At 40.5% G+C, this 18,458-nt stretch overlaps 1 protein-coding gene across 2 annotated transcripts in view; it reads right to left on the bottom strand.

Annotated features, from left to right (window-relative positions):
- Positions 1–13,098: 13,098 nt before the first annotated feature.
- mpp7a (membrane protein, palmitoylated 7a (MAGUK p55 subfamily member 7)) overlaps positions 13,099–18,458 on the bottom strand; it is a 117,631-nt gene continuing 112,271 nt past the window's right edge. For both annotated transcript variants that reach the window (XM_026364451.1, XM_026364452.1), the window contains exon 17: positions 13,099–15,228. In XM_026364451.1, the coding sequence (XP_026220236.1) occupies positions 15,049–15,228 (180 nt within the window). In that variant the 3' untranslated portion in view covers positions 13,099–15,048. The remainder of the gene's footprint in view (positions 15,229–18,458) is intronic.

Raw genomic sequence — 18,458 nt, 5'->3', positions numbered from 1 at the left:
AAACTGAACTAGGAGCTGGTTCCACAGGAGAGAAACTAAAGAATCTGCCTCACATTCTGCATTTGGAACTCTATAAATCACAAGTAGTCCTACACTCTAGATAGTGTTCTGCTGGGAAAATACTATACTATACGGGCTTTAAGATATGATGATGCTTGTTTATTAAGTGCTAAATGTGAGGTTAAGTTTTTTAAATTCTATCCTGGATTGTACAGGGAGCCAATGGAGAGAAGCTAATGTGGGAGAAATATGGTCTCTCTTGCTAATTCCAGTCAGAACTCTGACTGGCTGCAGCATTTTGGATTAACTGGAGGCTTTTTTTTAATTTATGGGAACACTTCATTAATAGTGAATAAATATATATAGCTGGGTGTCATCTGCATAGCAGTGGAAATGTAAATAGTTTCCTCATAATCTTTGCCTAAGGAGGTCATATATAGAGTAAAAAGAATCAGTCCATGCACAGAACCATGTGAAACTCCAACGTGTAAAACTAACTTTTGTGTGCATGGAAGACTCATCAACATGCCCAAACTGGAGTCTGATGGATAAAATTTAAACCAGCTTAGTGCTGTTCCTTTAATTCCAATGACATGTACCAATCTGTGTAATGAAATGTTGTGATCTACAGTGTCGAATGCAGCACTAAGCCAAGAGAAGATCGTTAGTGGACCTAACCAGTGCTGTTTCTGGACTATGATATCTAAATCCCGATTGGAAATACACATACAGGTTATTCTTGCATGTGTTCACATAATTACTTTGAAACTACTTTTTCACGTATTTTAAAGAAAGAGAGAAGATTAGACTTTTTGAAAGAAGTCTGACTACAACAAGAACAGGGCCCAACAAGCCCGTCCAGAGTTGCGTCTTTTGTCAATTTACCCATGGCCAATCTGTCTGGGGGTAACAGAGAAAACAGATGTTCTCTGGGCAGGATGGTGCCAGGGAGAAGGTCTATGGCATAGCCTTAGGGTCTGTGTGGAAGGGCTGTGTCTCTGGGTTTATTAAACACCTCTCTTAAATCATGGTACACAACTCAAACAGAATCAATGCAAGGATGTCTCTGAGGAGGTGTTGCTCCCAGTGACTCCACTGGGGGCCGACATTAAATGTGAAAATTACCATTGAGGGTGCCACCCCAAGTCAATGTGAGGCTGATGTCTGCACAGCCATGGGTTACCTAGGATCACAGGTAGTTTATTGATCAGGCTGGTTCCGGTGTGTGATCATAGGCAAGGGTCTGTTGTTAATAGCTTCAGCATGAATAGACTCAGAGAGAGGCTCCATCTTAATTACCAGCTGGAGTGCGGTTTTGGTTGTCCCAGGTTGGAACAAGGAGGAGGTTCTTTATTAAACAAAAAGTATAAAGTATAAAACTAGGAAAAAACACAAATGATTATCCTTAGCTGAAACACTAAACTACTCTAAGTCAAAGCACTGCTATGAAGAAAGGCAAAGTTCTGCAGAATAGCAACAGATTCACAAGGGGATGGAAAGTTGAGCCAGCTTAAGAGGAAGAGAGGGGCAGAGACAATCAGGTGTAGGTTATGAGGGATGATGAGGTGGAATGAACATGCACGGGAACACACAGGAAGAGACCAGGCAGAGGGAGGAACAGCACATGAAATGAGAGGAGGGCAACAGTTGAGAGAAAAGAAGAGAAAATAAAAGAAAAGGCTATGCTGCATTAACCCATGACAACACTAAGCTCAACAAAGGTATGACTGGTATCACTTTAGCCTGGCTAAAGTGCTAAAAAGAAGCCTGGGGTTGTTCTTATTTGCCTCTATCAATAATGAATAATAGTAGTTTTAGCATTACGGAGGGCTTTTATATATAATATTAAACTGTCTTTCTAGGCTACACAAGATTCATCTAAATTGGTGGAACGCCAGCTCACAATTTGGTGACCTCATCCCCCAACATGCAACACAGTATGATTTTCTAATGCATACACAGCATCTTAATACCATAAAATACATTTACAAAAGAGTGCTTCAATTTCTGTGTTGTAAGCTCTCTGAAAGGGCCTACACAACCACACTGGGTTAGGTATCTTGGATATGCTGGGCCCACTTCCTTTGGTGTAGTTGCTTATATATGGATGTACCTTATGTGGCTTTGTATAAATGACCAGTGACCCAATGACCAGGGTCTCCTTGTATTTCACTTACAGTTTTTACACAGGGTCAGCGAGGCTGCTGTGCCTGCTGGGCACTCATACCACAGTTGGATGATATGATCTGATACATTCCATTTAAGTGTTGAATAATTAGAAGACAAACACTGTTCTACTTACTTTAAATTGGCATGTAATTTGTTCATTGAAATTGCATTCAGCAGAATAATACAAACTGTTGGTGAAGATTCTCAGTCGTCCAGGTGAAGTTATCTAAAAGTTGAGTAATGGCAACTGGATTTCCTTTTGTTAGGTTGAAATGTTTCGCTACTCATCCAAGTAGCTTCTTCAGCCTGAAATGGTGGGTGACTCACATCACCCACTACAACACAAAACAGGAGTCATCGGGACCCTGAACCATAGAGCAAAAAACATTCCCACTTCCGCAGAAGCCAAAAAGAAGGAAGACAGGTATCTGAAGACAGCTCTCAAGACCTGTGGATACCCCAAGTGGACCTTCAACAAGGCAGCATCCTGTTCCAATAAAAGAACAAGGGAACAGTCGGACTCCCAGGTCCAACACAAAAACTTCAAGTCATTCCTTACATGGCTGGGGTTTCAGAGAAGCTGAAAATGATTTTCAGAAAACACAGCATACCTATTTCAAACCCACCAACACACTTAGACAGAAACTCATCCACCCCAAAGACCAGACTCCAAAACACAAAATGAGCAATAGAGTGTATGCAGCCCAGTGCAGCGAAGAATGCTCTGAGCTGTACATTGGAGAAACCAAACACAGGAGAATGGCACAGCACAGGAGGATTAACACCTCAGAACCTGAATCAGCTGTGTACCTTCCACTATCTTAAGGACAAAGGACACTCGTTTGAGGACTATGAGGTTCAAATATTGGATAAAGAGGACAAATAGTTTGAGAGGGGGGTGGGGGAAGCCTTGCATGTGCAAATCAACACCCCCTCACTCAACAGAGGTGGAGGACTTAGACACAAGCTCTTCTATTTATCATGCTGCCCTTTCATCTATCCCCAAAAAGAGCAGGCCCAATTCATACTTGCAACAGGTTGGACACATTTAACCACTGACCAATTTTAGGTTTTAAGAGAAGTTGGGCAGAGGTGTGACTATTACATCCTTCACATCCTCCCCATCCTTTGTTTCGCCTAACGAGCCTATTGAGGCCAAGGGTTTGAGTGAAACCAAACCTGGAGCATATATTTGTGGCCTCTAACTAACTGTCTTCAGACTGAAGAAGCTACTTGGATGAGTAGCAAAACGTTTCAACCTAACAAAAGGGAGTCCAGTTTCCATGACTCAACTCACAAACTGACAAACTGTTAAAAGAACGAGAACCGAGATCAGGTAATATCGAACACTCACTCACACTTACAACTAATGTTTATGTGCTACCTTGGCCCTGTACCCTACTGTACCTCCATGTGCGTAACATTTCAGCACTAAGATGGAGACATTTACTGCTTGTTTCATTTTCAGACACACAAGAGTTTAGATAATCTGCTTAAAATTAATGACTAACTGTGCTGCAGCTACAGGCTGAAAGTGCTGTTATGATTTCCACTCATTCTCAACCGGGGAAAAAGGTATTGCCAGGCCACGGAGGAACAAAGGGCATTCCCCATTAACTTTTCATTCTTGATCCCCTGATTCCATATGTCCTGTAACAGAGAAAAACAACTCAAGGTAACACGCACTATTAAATAAACTGATTTATTTAATAGTGCTCATCTACTAAAAAAGGTTAATTTAATGAACATATTAATGGACATGAAAATAAATACATCAAAAGAGCAAAAATGATTCATGACTTTGTTTTGGTGTAACAAGGACAACATTAATCCTACAAATCTGAAATAAATGTTTGACTTACTATTGCTACTTACTATTAAGCCTCAGATTTCTAATGTGTAAGGGACTGTTACACTCTTACAGTGAGCATAGGTAAATGATTTAGTGACTGATAGTGTTCATCACATGATCATGTCTGAGCTGGGAAAGCCATTACTTGGCTTTGTTCACATAGCAGCTCACTTACCAAAGGATGTCAGAGAGGATGTCAGAAAGGTGAACAAAGTGGAAAATGCTAATTGGTTATCTTAAATCATTCAAGGGCTACAGTCAGACTTTCAGAGGGTGGCTGTGGTTCAATAGGTAAAGCAGTTGTCTACCAATCATAGGATCGGTGGTTCGATTCCTGGCTGCCATGTCAAATGCCAAGGTGTCCTTGGGCAAGATACTGAACCCCAAGGTTCCCCTGGTGAGTCAGGTCAGCTGCATTGCAGCTCTGCCATCGGTGTGTGAATGTGTGTGTGCTTGTGTGTGTGTGTGAATGAGACGCAGTGTAAAGCACTTTGAGTACCAATTAGGTAGAAAAGCGCTATATAAGTGCAGACCATTTATATTTACATTGTTTGTTCAAAGCAGGATTATCACATCAATTTATGCCACCATTGCATGTCATTAACTTTGTTTCTTCTCTCTACCATAGTAGTACTTCTTCCTCTCTGTCTCCCTCTCTCTGTACCTATCTGCAGGAATCCCCTCAGCTGCACATTTCCAGTACAGCTGTTGTTGCTGACCCAACCAACCTGCCCAGTGTTTTTGCTGCCTCAGGTGGTTATTTTGTTGCCATGCTGTCCCTGTAGAGAAAGTGCAATACAAGCATGAGGGAGTCATTGTTGACCTATTTAAGCTGGCATAAAAGGTAGCAAATTTCACAAATCACTCCCAGTTTGGGATTTAAAAGGTGAGCGGTCTCCAGTGTAGATGTAGCTTCTCTATATTTTAGTCATAGGTCCCTGTCATGGTGGTAACCTGGTGAAAGAGGCTGCAAGATTTTAGAAAGATTTCAGGCATGGTTGGCCCATAGGTTTCCTGAAGCATCCGATATAGACTGGCCAAGGCTGTTGCACTGGTGGTGGCAGAGTTTGAGGAGACTATAGAGACAGACTTGACGTTGGCCTCAAGGAAGGCCAAGCAATCTGTCAGTACCTCTCAGTCTGAGGCCATGGTTCTCTGGTGTGGTTTGCTCATTTTAGGTTAGGACTGAGTTGCTGCCCCAAGTGAAGGAATTGAATTATCTCAGGGTTTTGTTCAAGAGTGAGGAAACGCAAAAGGGATAGCAAGCTCAATAGGTGGATTTGTGCAGCCTCAGGAGAAATGCAGACATGAACTCAACCAGTGAAGAGCAAGCTGATCCAGAAGGAAGCTCAATTTTTCTATGGTCAGATTGTGAATACATGTAGACAAAATAAGCTTCCTCTCTAGCATGGCTGGGCGTAGTCTTAATGATAGGGTACAGATTTCAGTACACCTGTAGATGATTATATAATTGAAACTAACATTAGCGTTAGCTCAAACAGACTCACACTCTTTCTCACCTGGCCAAACTCCTCGGCTCTGCACTCACCTGTTCCCTAACCGTACTTCCAGAATCGTCACCTTCCTGGCAAATAATTCTGCCACACTGTACACTGAAGTTCTCTCTCTGAAAAAGTGCTTGCAGAGTTGCAGAGTCAGAGACACTGTTTTCTTGTTTTTTTAAACTGTGTCCTGTCTGGCAGCCTAGTATGCAACATGTGAGTATTGGACAGTTTTGCTTTTTCAAGTGGAGTATGTGTTTTTATCCAGGTGTAATTAGGGTGTAGTTTACTCCTCTTGATGGGTGACCTGTATTTATTTTTATATGCTCCAGTATGCATATACAGTGAGGGAAAAAATTATTTGAACCCCAGCTGATTTTGTAAGTTTGCCCACTAACAAAGAAATGATCAGTCTATAATTTCAATGGTAGGTTTATTTGAACAGTGAGACACAACAATGACAAAAAAAATCCAGAAAAATGCGTTTCAAAAAGAGTTATAAATTAATTTGCATTTCCACGAAGGAAATAAGTATTTGATCCCTTTGAAAAACGTGCTTTAGTACTTGGTGGCAAAACCTTTGTTGGCAATCACAGAGGTCAGCCGTTTCTTGTAGTTGGCCACAAGGTTTGCACACATCTCAGGGGGGATTTTGGCCCACTCCTCTTTGCAGATCCTCTCCAAGTCATTAATGTTTTTTGGCTGATGTTTGGCAACTCGAACCTTCAGCTCCCTCCATAGATTTTCTATGGGAGTAAGGTCTGGAGACTGACTAGACCACTCCATGACCCTAATATGTTTCATATTGAGCCGATCCTTTGTTGCCTTGGCCGTGTGTTTTGGATCATTGTCATGCTGGAATACCCAACCACGACCCATTTTCAATGCCCTGACTGAGGGAAGGAGGTTCTCACCCAAGATTTGACGGTACATGGCCCCATCCATCCTCCCTTTGCAGGTGCAATTGTCCTGTCCCCTTGGCAGAAAAACACCCCCAAAGCATAATGTTTCCACCTCCATATTTGACGGTGGGGACGGTGTTTTTGGAGTCGTAGGCAGCATTCCTCCTCCTCCAAACACGGCGAGTTGAGTTGATGCCAAAGAGCTCGATTTTGGTCTCATCTGACCACAACACTTTCACCCAGTCTTCCTCTGAATCAGTCAGATGTTCAGTGGCAAACTTCAAACGGGCCTGTAGATGGGCTTTCTTGAGCAGGGGGACCTTGCAGGCACAGCAGGATTTCAGTCCTTCACGGCGTAGTGTGTTACCAACTGTTTTTTTTGGTGACTATGGTCCCAGCTGCCTTGAGATCATTGACAAGTTCCTCCCGAGTAGTTCTGGGCTGATTCCTCACCGTTCTCATTATCATTGAAACTCCACGAGGTGAGATCTTGCATGGAGTTTCAGACCGAGGGAGATTGGCAGTTAATTTATGTTTCTTCCATTTGCGAATAATTGCACCAACTGTTGTCACCTTCTCACCCAGCTGCTTGGCGATGGTCTTGTAGCCCATTCCAGCCTTGTGTAGGTCCACAATCTTGTCCCTGACATCCTTGGAAAGCTCTTTGTTCTTGGCCATGGTGAAGAGTTTGGAATCTGGATTGATTGATTGCTTCTGTGGACAGGTCTCTTTTATACAGGTAACGAGCTGAGAGGGCTGCCAATGTCAGCTAGTTACCTGTATAAGATCAATATCACTGGCTTAGGGATCGAACAGGTGGGAGAGGGGACAGAGAGAGAAAAGGGCAAAAGGGGGAGACAGAGACGGACAAGGAGGAGACAAACACCTAGCTAAAGTGAGTACAACAACAACAAAATAAAATATAGTAATAAATACACAATCATCATAACAAAAACAACCAATAACATTATTAATGATATTAATTATTAATGGCCCACACCCCTAGGGCCAGGGGGTCAGAGGACCCACCACATAGGGGGGACCGCCCAGGATCCACACATACACACATTAGACTCGACTTAGAGCAAGCCGCCAACTGCATTTACAGTCGTTCTGGTGGACTGCTGTTAAGCTGCCACCCCTCCTGACCCTCCTGTGAGGCCCACCGGCCCCAGTGGGCATCGCAGTGAAGCCCAGGGCATCACAGATGACCAGACAGCAACTACCCTGTCTGCCCTCGCCAGAAAAGCAGGCCTGATGGTGCTGGCTCTTCACTCATACACATCGATACGCCCATTCTGTAACGCATGCTCAAATTTACCCCCGTGCAGTACAAAGCACTTAAACACACACATACCTTGTGCTGTATTCAAAGGTACATATGTGTGCATGTACATGACCAGAGTGCATGCAGCTGCCTATAGGCTGAGTCACCTGTATAGTTGTTACGATTCCTGCCTCATCCGGGTTCAGTTGGTTTTGTCTGTCTCCTTCCAGTTCTCACCTCATCTCACTCCTGTGGCTCTGCTCTCCGGCCACCTTCTGATGCCCATATTTAGACCACCTCACTCTCCACTCCCCGGCGCCATATTTATTATGGATCAGTTTTACCTGTGTTACCTGTTTGTCGCCAGATTGTTGTACCTTGATTGTTTGCACAATGAATCTCATGGATTGTTACACAGACTTACCACTTTGTTGCACCCTGGACCCTGCCTTACTTTACTTGTGAGTTGTTTGCCTGTCTTTTGCATTGATTTTTGGTTGTTACTTTGTATTTCTGATAAGTGAATTAGTTTGTATTTTGTCTACATTAGAGCAGTGATTTTTGTTGTTACTTTGTATTTTGGTTAGTGGGTTAATTTGTATTTTACCTGCGTCAGTGCAGTGGTTTATGTTGCCACTTTGTTTGTTCATACTTTGTTTCTTACTTTGTTCTCCACCGTGTTTCGGCTCTCTTTTAGTTGTCACATTTAATCTGTGTGTCATGTTCATTTAATTATCCCACCTAGTTGGTTTCCTGTGTCCTCTGTTTTGAGACCGGGTTAAAATAAAATCCTTTTTTTGTTCATTATACTTGTGTTCTGTTTTTAAGTTTGTAACAAAAGTGTGGGCAAATGTTTGAGTGAGTGAGATCCATTTAGAACTGCAATTCCATGGGGGTGTTTTTGTTTATTTTCCCTTAAATATGGATTTAAGTTCAAAATTCAGGGGAAACCATCCATCCCAGGGTTTTTTTATTTGGCATCTGCTATAGGGCTGCATGAAGTTCAGCCAAAAAGAGTAATAACTCCAGAGTTGAAGTCTGTTTGTCATCTAATTTTGGTAATTCCAATTTATTTAGGAAAGATTCTATGGCTAAAATAGGTGGGTCTATCTGTTTTGATAAAAAATCCTTTTTTTTAATTATTATTAATTTCTTGGGGGTTGTGAGTAATGTTTCTATTTTTGTTAGTTATTAAATGTATAGTTTTCCTTTTCTTGTTGTTTTTTAAATGGTTGGTTAAGAATTTGCCACATCTGGCGCAGTCATTCTACCTAAAATTGAGTTTTCCTCCCAATTAATTTATTTCATTCCAGTTTTAGTTTTCTCTAGTTATTCATGATGTCATTGTGTAAAGAAGCAGTGTAGGCACTCTCTAGTGATTTAATTTTCTGTGAGACACTGTGTTTTCTAACAGCTGCTAGGACAAGAGAAAGTGCACTGTCAAAAGGAACTTGGCCGAGTAGACGTGGCAAAATCCACAACATGTGCTATTTTGCTTATGTCAAAGATGCGGTCCGCACCCTTTGTAGATCAGCTTATGCCATTTTTGCAGGTGTTATCAGGTTTACCTTTAGTTAACCAGGGGCATAATAGTGTAGCTGACAGTGGCTGAAACTCTCTGTCATCAGAATCAGTTATACAGACAAAGTAATGGGTGAAAGTACAAGATGTAGAAAAAATAACCCTAGACTATTTTGCAGGTTAATTTTCCAGGTAAGCATTTCTTAGATTCTTAGATCTCATGACATGTTGACCACAGACTACAATACAAACACAACCAGAAGCAAAAACTGCAACGCAATGTCCAGAATGTCCACAATGTCCAGAACCTTTAATTAAATAAGAACTAAAATTTGATTTGTTTATTTGATTGAATCTTTATTTATCTGACAAAAGTACAAGAAAAGATTTTTAGTGTTTTTACTGAACAATGTCATTGCATTTTGTAAATACGTTGGCCATACTAAAAAAAAAAAGAAAGAAGAGAGGCAGATTAAATGATGCACCCATCATACCTAGTGCCCACCACACAGAACTGGGGGGGCAGTGCTATCTGATCTAGAATTGCTGCTGTTAAATAGGTCAAGGTTCATCAATGTTATGTGCCCAAAGAATTATGTCAACTGACTACCTGAATATACTGAATGACCAGGTTATTGCATCAATGGATTTTTTCTTTCCTGGTGGTATGGGTGGTATCTAAGATGACAATGACAGGATTCATATGCCACAAATTGTGAAAGAGTGGTTCAGGGAGTATGACACAGCATGGATTGACGACCACAGAGTCCAGACTTTAACCCCATCGAGAATCTTTCGAATGTGCTGGAGAAGACTTTACGCAGCTGTTCAAAACAAGATATCGACAAAAGATTAATGCAACTCTGGACAGGAATAACTGTTGTGACATTTCAAAAGCTTATCTAAATGATGCCACAGCAAATGCATGAAATAATTAAAGCTAAAGGCGGTCCAACAAAATATTAGAGTGTGTGACTTTTTTTTTGGACTGGCAGTGTATAAGCAGTTGCTAAATGTGGGTTTGATGCTTGCAACACACTCCAACCCTAACTGTACATATAATACCATCATCTCTAATATTTCTAATGCCAGGCTGGCTGTAGCTGTGGAGTGCAATTTTGCAGACCTTTCAGTGTTTACTGTAAAAGCTGCTTTAAAGAACAATCTACTTAGCAACAAATTACTTCACTTTATGAGAATCTTAGTTAAAAAAAAAGAACTGAAGTCAATTCACACTGTCTATAGTATGTCACTGTTTAAGTTTTCCCTTAAATGGCAAAACAGCTGCAGTGCAGACTCTTACTTACTGTTAATCATTGAGGCCTAAGCTGTGATTTAGCAGTTTAATAGACTGAGGTTAAACATAGACAACTTAGCTTGATGGCTTGTGGAAAGGGAAAACTTTGCTCACTTACCTACTCACTCACTCACCCTGCCTTTGCTCATGTTCCTGTATATAAAGATGGTAGCCACTGAGTCTCCCGTTACTTTCTTATGGTAATTAGAAGGGCGGGGCCATCGATACTATGCCTAGCTCTTAATGTGTGTGAGTGAATGTTGTTAACTCTTTCTGACTATCTGTGGCACATTTCTCTCCACATCACTTCATCTGCCTTCGTGCTTCACACAGCCATTAAAGTGAGCAGTATGGAAAGGAGGAAAATTGAAGGAAATGTCACCTAAGGTAACCACTGCCCTCCCCCCTCTGGGCAAGTCAGATCACAACCTGGTATATGTCCTCCCACAGTACACACCTTTGGTTCAGAGGTAGCCTGCCACCATTAAAACCATAATAAGATGGACAGAGGAGGCCACTGTTGTCCTGCAGGATGCTTTGACTTACAGACTGACTTTACAGACTGGAAGACTTTGTGTGAGCCTCATAGTCAGGACACTGATAGACTAACAGACTGCATCACTGAATAGGAGGGGAGGCAGCGAAGAGAGTCCAGAGATTGCTATCTGTCAGGAAGGGGAAGGAGGCTTACAGGAGGAAGCCCAAACAAAGCCTTAAGCAAAACAACACCAGGGAGGTCTGGAAGGGCATGAGGATCATCACTGGCTGCAAGTCCAGCATCAATAGATTCCAGGTTGAGCCTTAGAACCCCCTGCATTTCAGCTTAACTACAGGTTCCTCTGTCCCTCCCCCACATGACTTAGCCACCACCCACACAATGTCTTTCTCATCAGATGAGGTGAGAGAGGAGAAAGCTGAACAGGCTTCACTCCACAAATGCTACAGGGCCAGATGGAATTAGTTCAAGGGTACTGAAAACCTGTGCTCCTGTGCGCTACAGCTATGTGGTGTTCTCCAACATATTTTCAATCTTAGCCTACATCTGGAAAGTTCCTCTTGGGTGGAAAAAGTTGTGCTTTGTCCCCGTAAAAAGAAGCCATGTCTCAGTGTCTACAGTCTCAATGACTACAGACCAGTGGCTCCATCCTCACGTATTATGAAGGGTTTTAAAAAGGCTGACATGGAGTCCCTACAATCTCTGGTCAAGCCCTCACTTCACCCCCTCCAGTTTGCCTACCTACCCCAACTTGGAGTGGATGATGCCATCATTCATCGGCTCCATCACACCTATACCCACCTGGACAAGCCCAGGACCTTCGTGAGGATCATGTTTTTTGATTTCTCCAGTGCATTTAATATCATCTGGCCGGCACTGCTGGAAGAGAAATAAAAAAACTTGCAGGTTGACACAAGTTAACTTACATATTTGTTGTCATTTCACACTATTATTATTGACCTATTGTCATCCATCTTTACATATTCTGTGTATATATTGACTTTTTTTGTATTGATCTTATTTTGTATTTGTGTTGGCTTAGATCTTTTCTGGTTGTGGTTCTTCTGTCTGAATTAAGGCAAAACATGTTGCCTCTTGGGTTAATAAAGTTTTTTGAATCTTGAATCTGTTTTGGACTGATGGGATTGTTTTTTAACTTCATCAAGTGGAGATGTTCAAATTCCCCAGTGGGTTGCTACTTGGACACTGAGGGACCCTTTTTACTACCCCAATTCATCCATATGCTCAAGTTACATCTGAGTTAGCAAATTGGTACACAGCTTTAGCAGGACACTGGGGTTTATTTACTCCACCTATATTCAAAGGTAAATCCTAAAAATGTGTTTCCATCCAATAATGTTCATTTGCATGTTCCATTTCAAAATACTGCAAAAATTAGTTTTGGTGTAAAGGTTGGTCAATTTATAGAGTTCAAAAGTGCAATAAAGCATACGACTTAAACATTCAAAGCTTCACTGAAGAGACTAATAAGGGCAGGAGAAGAAATCAATAGATTTGTGTGGAGTGGTGCAACTGCAGTAATTTCCATTTTTTATCTACAGTGTTATATTAACATTTTTTTACATGGTTTATTTATCCAAGATTTTTAAGGTGTTCTGACCCCTCCATCAGCAGTAAGACAAACAGAACTTGACATTCATTGATTCAATTCATGATTTCATTAATAGTATTGAACTTTAAAAAACTGCTGAAAACAGAACTCTTCCTCATCTTCCTTTGCACTTAAAAAAAAAAACAAACAAAAAAAAACTTTTCTACCCTTTCATTCTCACATCTCTTGAAACAGAAACACTTTTTTGATAGCACTTTGCTTTGATGTTGTTTCTCCTTGACTTAGATTTTGTTTGCTTGCCTTGTTCCTCACTTGTAAGTCGCTTTGGATAAAAGCGTCTGCTAAATGACTAAATGTAAATGTAAATGTAAATGTAAATGTATTGCATTGTCAAGCAATGAACACAAACATAGTCAACATCAAATTTAATAGTATGACTTTAGCATGACTACTTCTGTGGAGCAGCTAGAACATACTAGTACTAGTATTTTTCTGATAGAGAGATACTATAATCTGATCGATATGTATGGCACAAGTCCAATATCCTTTAATACAAACTTAGATGTTATCAAGTATAATGTAAATGCATACACCTTGGATCTAAGTAGCATTTCATTTACAGCAACAAATCAAGAAATATTCAAAAAAATTCGAAAAATATTCACAAAAATTTAAAATATTTCATGGACACTGTGCCGAGTGAGATATGAAGAGGTCAACAAATAACATGTAGAATCGTAACCCACTTTACTAATAAGAATAAAGACATGGAGAAGCTTAGTAGAACAGGACAGGAAGTGTTCAAGCCCTTTGTTGTAAATATGTATTTATACAGAGTAGAAAGATACTCACATATTACCCTTTTTAAAAATGGACAGAAATCAAACAAATCATTATCATAGTCAGCGGTAGAAAATAAACACAGACAAACACAGAGAATTTGGGAAATTAAACTTTAAACCATAAAGCTAGTGCATGTGAAGAGAATTCCTACAGTAGTAGATTTTTCAAGTATGTTTAAAAAATTGTATTCAGTTTGACTGTGGGGTGCTTACTTGCTTTCTTCTATGAGTTACATAAAAAGCTTGATACTGTACTTACGTATGGTATGGTATGTATAAAGCTAGAGATATTTAGGCTAGAACAGACACTGGAAATAGTAGGAAAATAAAAAAAGCAGGGGCGAGCACCCCAAGCTTACAAAATAATGCATATCTTTACAAAACAAATGTGTTAGCTGGCATATATCTGAGCAGGGAGGTCCCAGGCTATGCTAATATAGTCATTTAATATTCAATGTAAATGGACATTGGATTAATGTAATCATCTTGGAAATGTATCAAATATAAATATTAATGATAATTTAACAGCAGATTCTTGTCCTAAAAGTTAAAAATATCTCTATAGAAACTTAAAAAATAAAGGTCCTGAGTAGAAAATAAGTGAGTTACACTGTGAATACATCACTCAAATCAGCAACTTATTGTAATAAGTAATTCTCAACTCCATAGCATTTTTGTGTTAAAATCCTGGCAGCCCAGCTAAGTATTTTTTTTATGTAAGTAAAATTCTAATTCTAATAGAACACAATAATTTTTTTCAAGCAGACAACCAAGGGGAAACCTCAATGGCAATGATGTTGTGCTGGGCACCTTCATAAAAATGGTGGTCTTTGAAAATGCTACTTAATGAAATATAACAAAATACAAATACCTTTAAAATACTTCCTTTCACAATAAAATAATATTAATTGTTGTAGAATACCAGGGCAATAAAATCAAAGCACAAGAGAGAATGAGAGACTAAAGGAAAGCATCTACTGAAAAAATAGAGGTCGCTAGATAAGATAATGGTTCCCAAAAAGTTACTATAGGTACACAGATAGAAGATATACAAAACTTGTAAAGATATGAGAAAATATATTAATTTCTCTTAAATATAATTACACTTATTGACCTTTCTTCAGAGTGTATTTCACAATATTTTGTTGTGAGTAACAGTGCATTTAAGTTGTCCACCAAAACATTTTATCAATCTCTGTCAATCTCTTTGGTTTCTTATTATCTATCATAAACACACTATACACTTAAAAGTAGTCCTGGTTGACAGGGGTCTCACATGTGCTGGCAGGATTGCTGGCACTGCAATAGTTCCGACTCCTTCCACATTCTGGTTTGGACTTTCAACTTGTGGCCATAGTCTAGTGACTCAGATCAATGCTCAAGCACATACTCTGGAAAGATGCCCTAAGCCTTGATCCTGTCAGACCTGGTCAGATCTAGAGCCTCACATCCAGGTTATAGCTGAGGTTTAAATCAAACCAGACAAAAGCATATTTTTAGTTCTGTGCACCAATGTGTGGCAACACAGAAGCAGTCTTGTAATCCACACCTAAAACCAGCCACAATATAACTAAAAGAAAAACCTGCATATTTTTGTCAAAAACCTTTCCTACTTCTACTTTTTGATTCAGGAGTGAATCCAGCTGACTGGAACCCAGTGAGCTTCAGTCTCCACTTTCTTTAGTGTCAACTGCAGTTCGCTAAAGGCTGCTGAGAGGTCATCGTTCACTATGACCTTGTCAAAAAGATGGCCATATTGAGTCTCCATTATCAAGGCTGTGTTCACCATCTCCTGAAAGTCCTCCTCCTGTGACATGACAATAGAAAAAAAGAAGATGGAGGTGAAAACTACCGTACACATGTAAACATGACAGAAAACTTTACAAATTGTAAACACAAATTACACAGTGTAAAAACATGCAAATAAATGTAAAGAGGCTTGTACAGAACCTGTTATACACTTCTCTTGTCCTCCTGCCTGGCAGCTCAATCTCCAACATCCTTCTACCAATATACTCACTATCCCTCCTCTGAACATGTCCGAACCATCTCAGTCTGGCCTCTCTGACTTTGTCGCTAACACAGGCAACGTGAGCCGTCCCTCTGATGTGCTCGTTCCTTATTCTGTCTAACCTGGTCACTCCTAAGGAGAACCTCAACATCTTCATCTCTGCTACCTCCATCTCAGCCTCTTGTCTCTGTCTCACTGCTACCGTCTCTAACCCATAGAGCAGAGCTGGTCTCACCACTGTCTTGTACACCTTTCCTTTGAGTCTTGCTGACACTCTTTTGTCACACAACACTCCTGACACTTTCCTCCACCCGCTCCAACCTGCCTGCACTCGCCTCTTCACCTCTTTTCCACACTCCCCATCACACTGAACTGTTGACCCCAAGTACTTAAACTCCTGCACCTTCTTCACCTCCGCCCCCTGTAACCTAACGCTTCTACCTTGATCCCTCTCATTCAGACACATGTATTCTGTCTTACTACGACTGACCTTCATGCCTCTTCTTTCCAGAGCAAACCTCCACCTCTTCAGCTGTTCCTCTACCTGCTCTCTACTCTCACTGCAAATCACAATGTCTTCTAGAGACATGGTAGAATACACAGAAACACAGAATATTGGCACAAACTAACTTATAAAAACATGATCTCAAAGAGTTTTAAATTATTGTTATAATGACATACTTTATTGACTGCTTGGGGAAATTGTTGTTTGGACAGCTGCAGTAGATGACAGTGCTACTGTGGGGTTTTGGTGTCTTGTCCAAGGACACCTCAACATGTAGCCAGGGGGAACTGGGAGTTGAACCACTGACCCTGGGGTTAACAGACAACTGCTCAAAAAACTGACCTACATGTCGCCCCGCATTTGCATAGCATCAGCCTCAAGTACTACTGTGAGGAATCTCTGAGTTATCTTTGACCAGGATATCTCCTTTACCTCATACATAAAAGAAATCTCTAGAACTGCCTTCTTCCACCTGAGGAATATTGCTAAAATTAGGAGCAGCCTGTCTCACAGTTCTAGACTGACCATTGCATGTCATTAACTTTATGCTTTCTCTCTCCTGTAGTTGTGCTTCCTCCTCTCTGTTGCTAATCTTTTCTGCAAGTATCCTCAGCCTTAGAGCATTCCAGAGTGCAGTTACTGGCCCTACAAACCTGCCCAGTGTTTTTTCTGCTTGTTGTTGTTTGTTGTCACCTGCTGTTCTTTTCTTTCTCCGCTTTCCACTCACCCCAACTAGTTGAGGCAGATTGCCACCCACCCTGAGCCTGGGTCTGCTGGAGGTTTCTTCCATTAAAGAGAGTTTTTCCTCTCCACTGATGCCTAGTGCTTGCTCTATAAAAGCTCAATTCAATTCAATTCAGTTTTATTTGTATAGCTCCAATTCACAATCTCAAGGCGTAAGGTTTAAGACCTTACAGAGTATAATTATACAAAAAATGATATGGAAAACCTAATAACCCAATTTGAGCAAGCTTTAGGCAACAGTGGAGAGGAAAAACTCCCTTTAGAGGAAGAAACCTCCAGCAGAACCAGGCTCATAGTGGGCGGCCATCTGCCTCGACTGGTTGGGGTGAGTAGAAAGAGGAGAGAAAAGAACAGCAGGCAATAAAGAAAACAACAAGCAGCAAGAACATTGGGCAGGTCAACTGGGTTCTGGAGATGTACAGCTCCAGGCCGAGGATACCTGCAGAAAAGTACAGAGAGAGGGAGACAGAGAGGAGGAAACACAACTACAGGAGAGAGAAGACACAAAGTTAATGACATGCAATGGTGGCATTTGCATTGATATAGGAGAGAGGAGAGAGGAGAGGAGCTCAGTTTATCAGTAGAGTTCCCCCAGCAGACTAACCTATAGCAGCATAATTAAGAGATGGCTCAGAGTCACCTGATCCATCTTTAACTATAAGCTTTATAAAAAAGGAAAGTTTTAAGTCTAGTCTTAAATGTGGAGAGGGTGTCTGCCTCCAGAACCTGAACTGGGAGCTGGTTCCACAGGAGAGGGGCTTGGTAGCTAAAGGCTCTGCTTCCCATTCCCCATGCAAGTTGCTCTTTTTGGCAAAGTAAATTAGTTGAAATAATGTTGTAATACTACACAAAGTTCCAGGTAATTACATTAATTTTGCAAACTTTTTTCATATTAAATGGTTGTAATTTAACTTAATCTTTGGGCAAATTACTTCTGTTCAGTAGAAACTGTACATGCTAGACAGCCATGTAAGAAAAGCAGACTAGATTTTCACAGAGAGTGATAGGAAGAATACAGGCTGAGAAGAAATGACTTCAGAGGGCAGAAGGTTTGTTATTCTGTTCCAGTTCTATATTTGCTGTCATCTAGACCAAAAAAACGGACCGCTGTTTGAGGTGATGCCACTTCTGGAGGGCCAAACTTGAGAAGAAAAACACCAGTGGGTCATTTATCACCACTGCCAGGAGTAATTTCCCCATTAATCTGTTTAAATACTTTAATATAGCATAGATAATTGCAGTACACAACATGAGGATATGGACTCTCAGTTTGATTTTACCACTGTTTTACTGTGACCATGTTATTGGAAATTCTTCTGAAATGGGAATCCCTCTTCACCTTTTCACAACTTCACAAATGAGTCATGAGTCAGCTTTAATTATCATTGCTTAAAACATAAACACATTGCCCTTACCAGGAAATCTGATTTATAGATGCCAGTTGTAAATGCTGCTGAATAATGTTTTATGTGAAGCTCACAATGCAAACTAATACGTGTTTATGAATTATAGCATTTTATAAATATATAATTCTAGTTTAAATTTAAGCTTAAAAAGATGTAATGTATAGTAAATCTATGTGTTACGATTCATTTGTCACTGTTAAGGGACGTGTCTTGCAAGAATGTCGTTAAGATTTAGCAGAAGAAAGGCAGAAAGAAAATCAAAAAAGTACCTTGTATTTGTATTTCATTCACTGCATGGTAGTGTGTAATTTGCATTGTATTTTTGTACTGTTCATTCATAAATACAGTTTCAAAGAACTTACCTGTGTCTG

Source organism: Anabas testudineus, chromosome 2 (genome assembly GCF_900324465.2).
Source record: "Anabas testudineus chromosome 2, fAnaTes1.2, whole genome shotgun sequence".
In the NCBI taxonomy this organism is placed as follows: Eukaryota; Metazoa; Chordata; class Actinopteri; order Anabantiformes; family Anabantidae; genus Anabas; species Anabas testudineus.
This window is presented reverse-complemented; position numbering and strand designations above follow the sequence as displayed.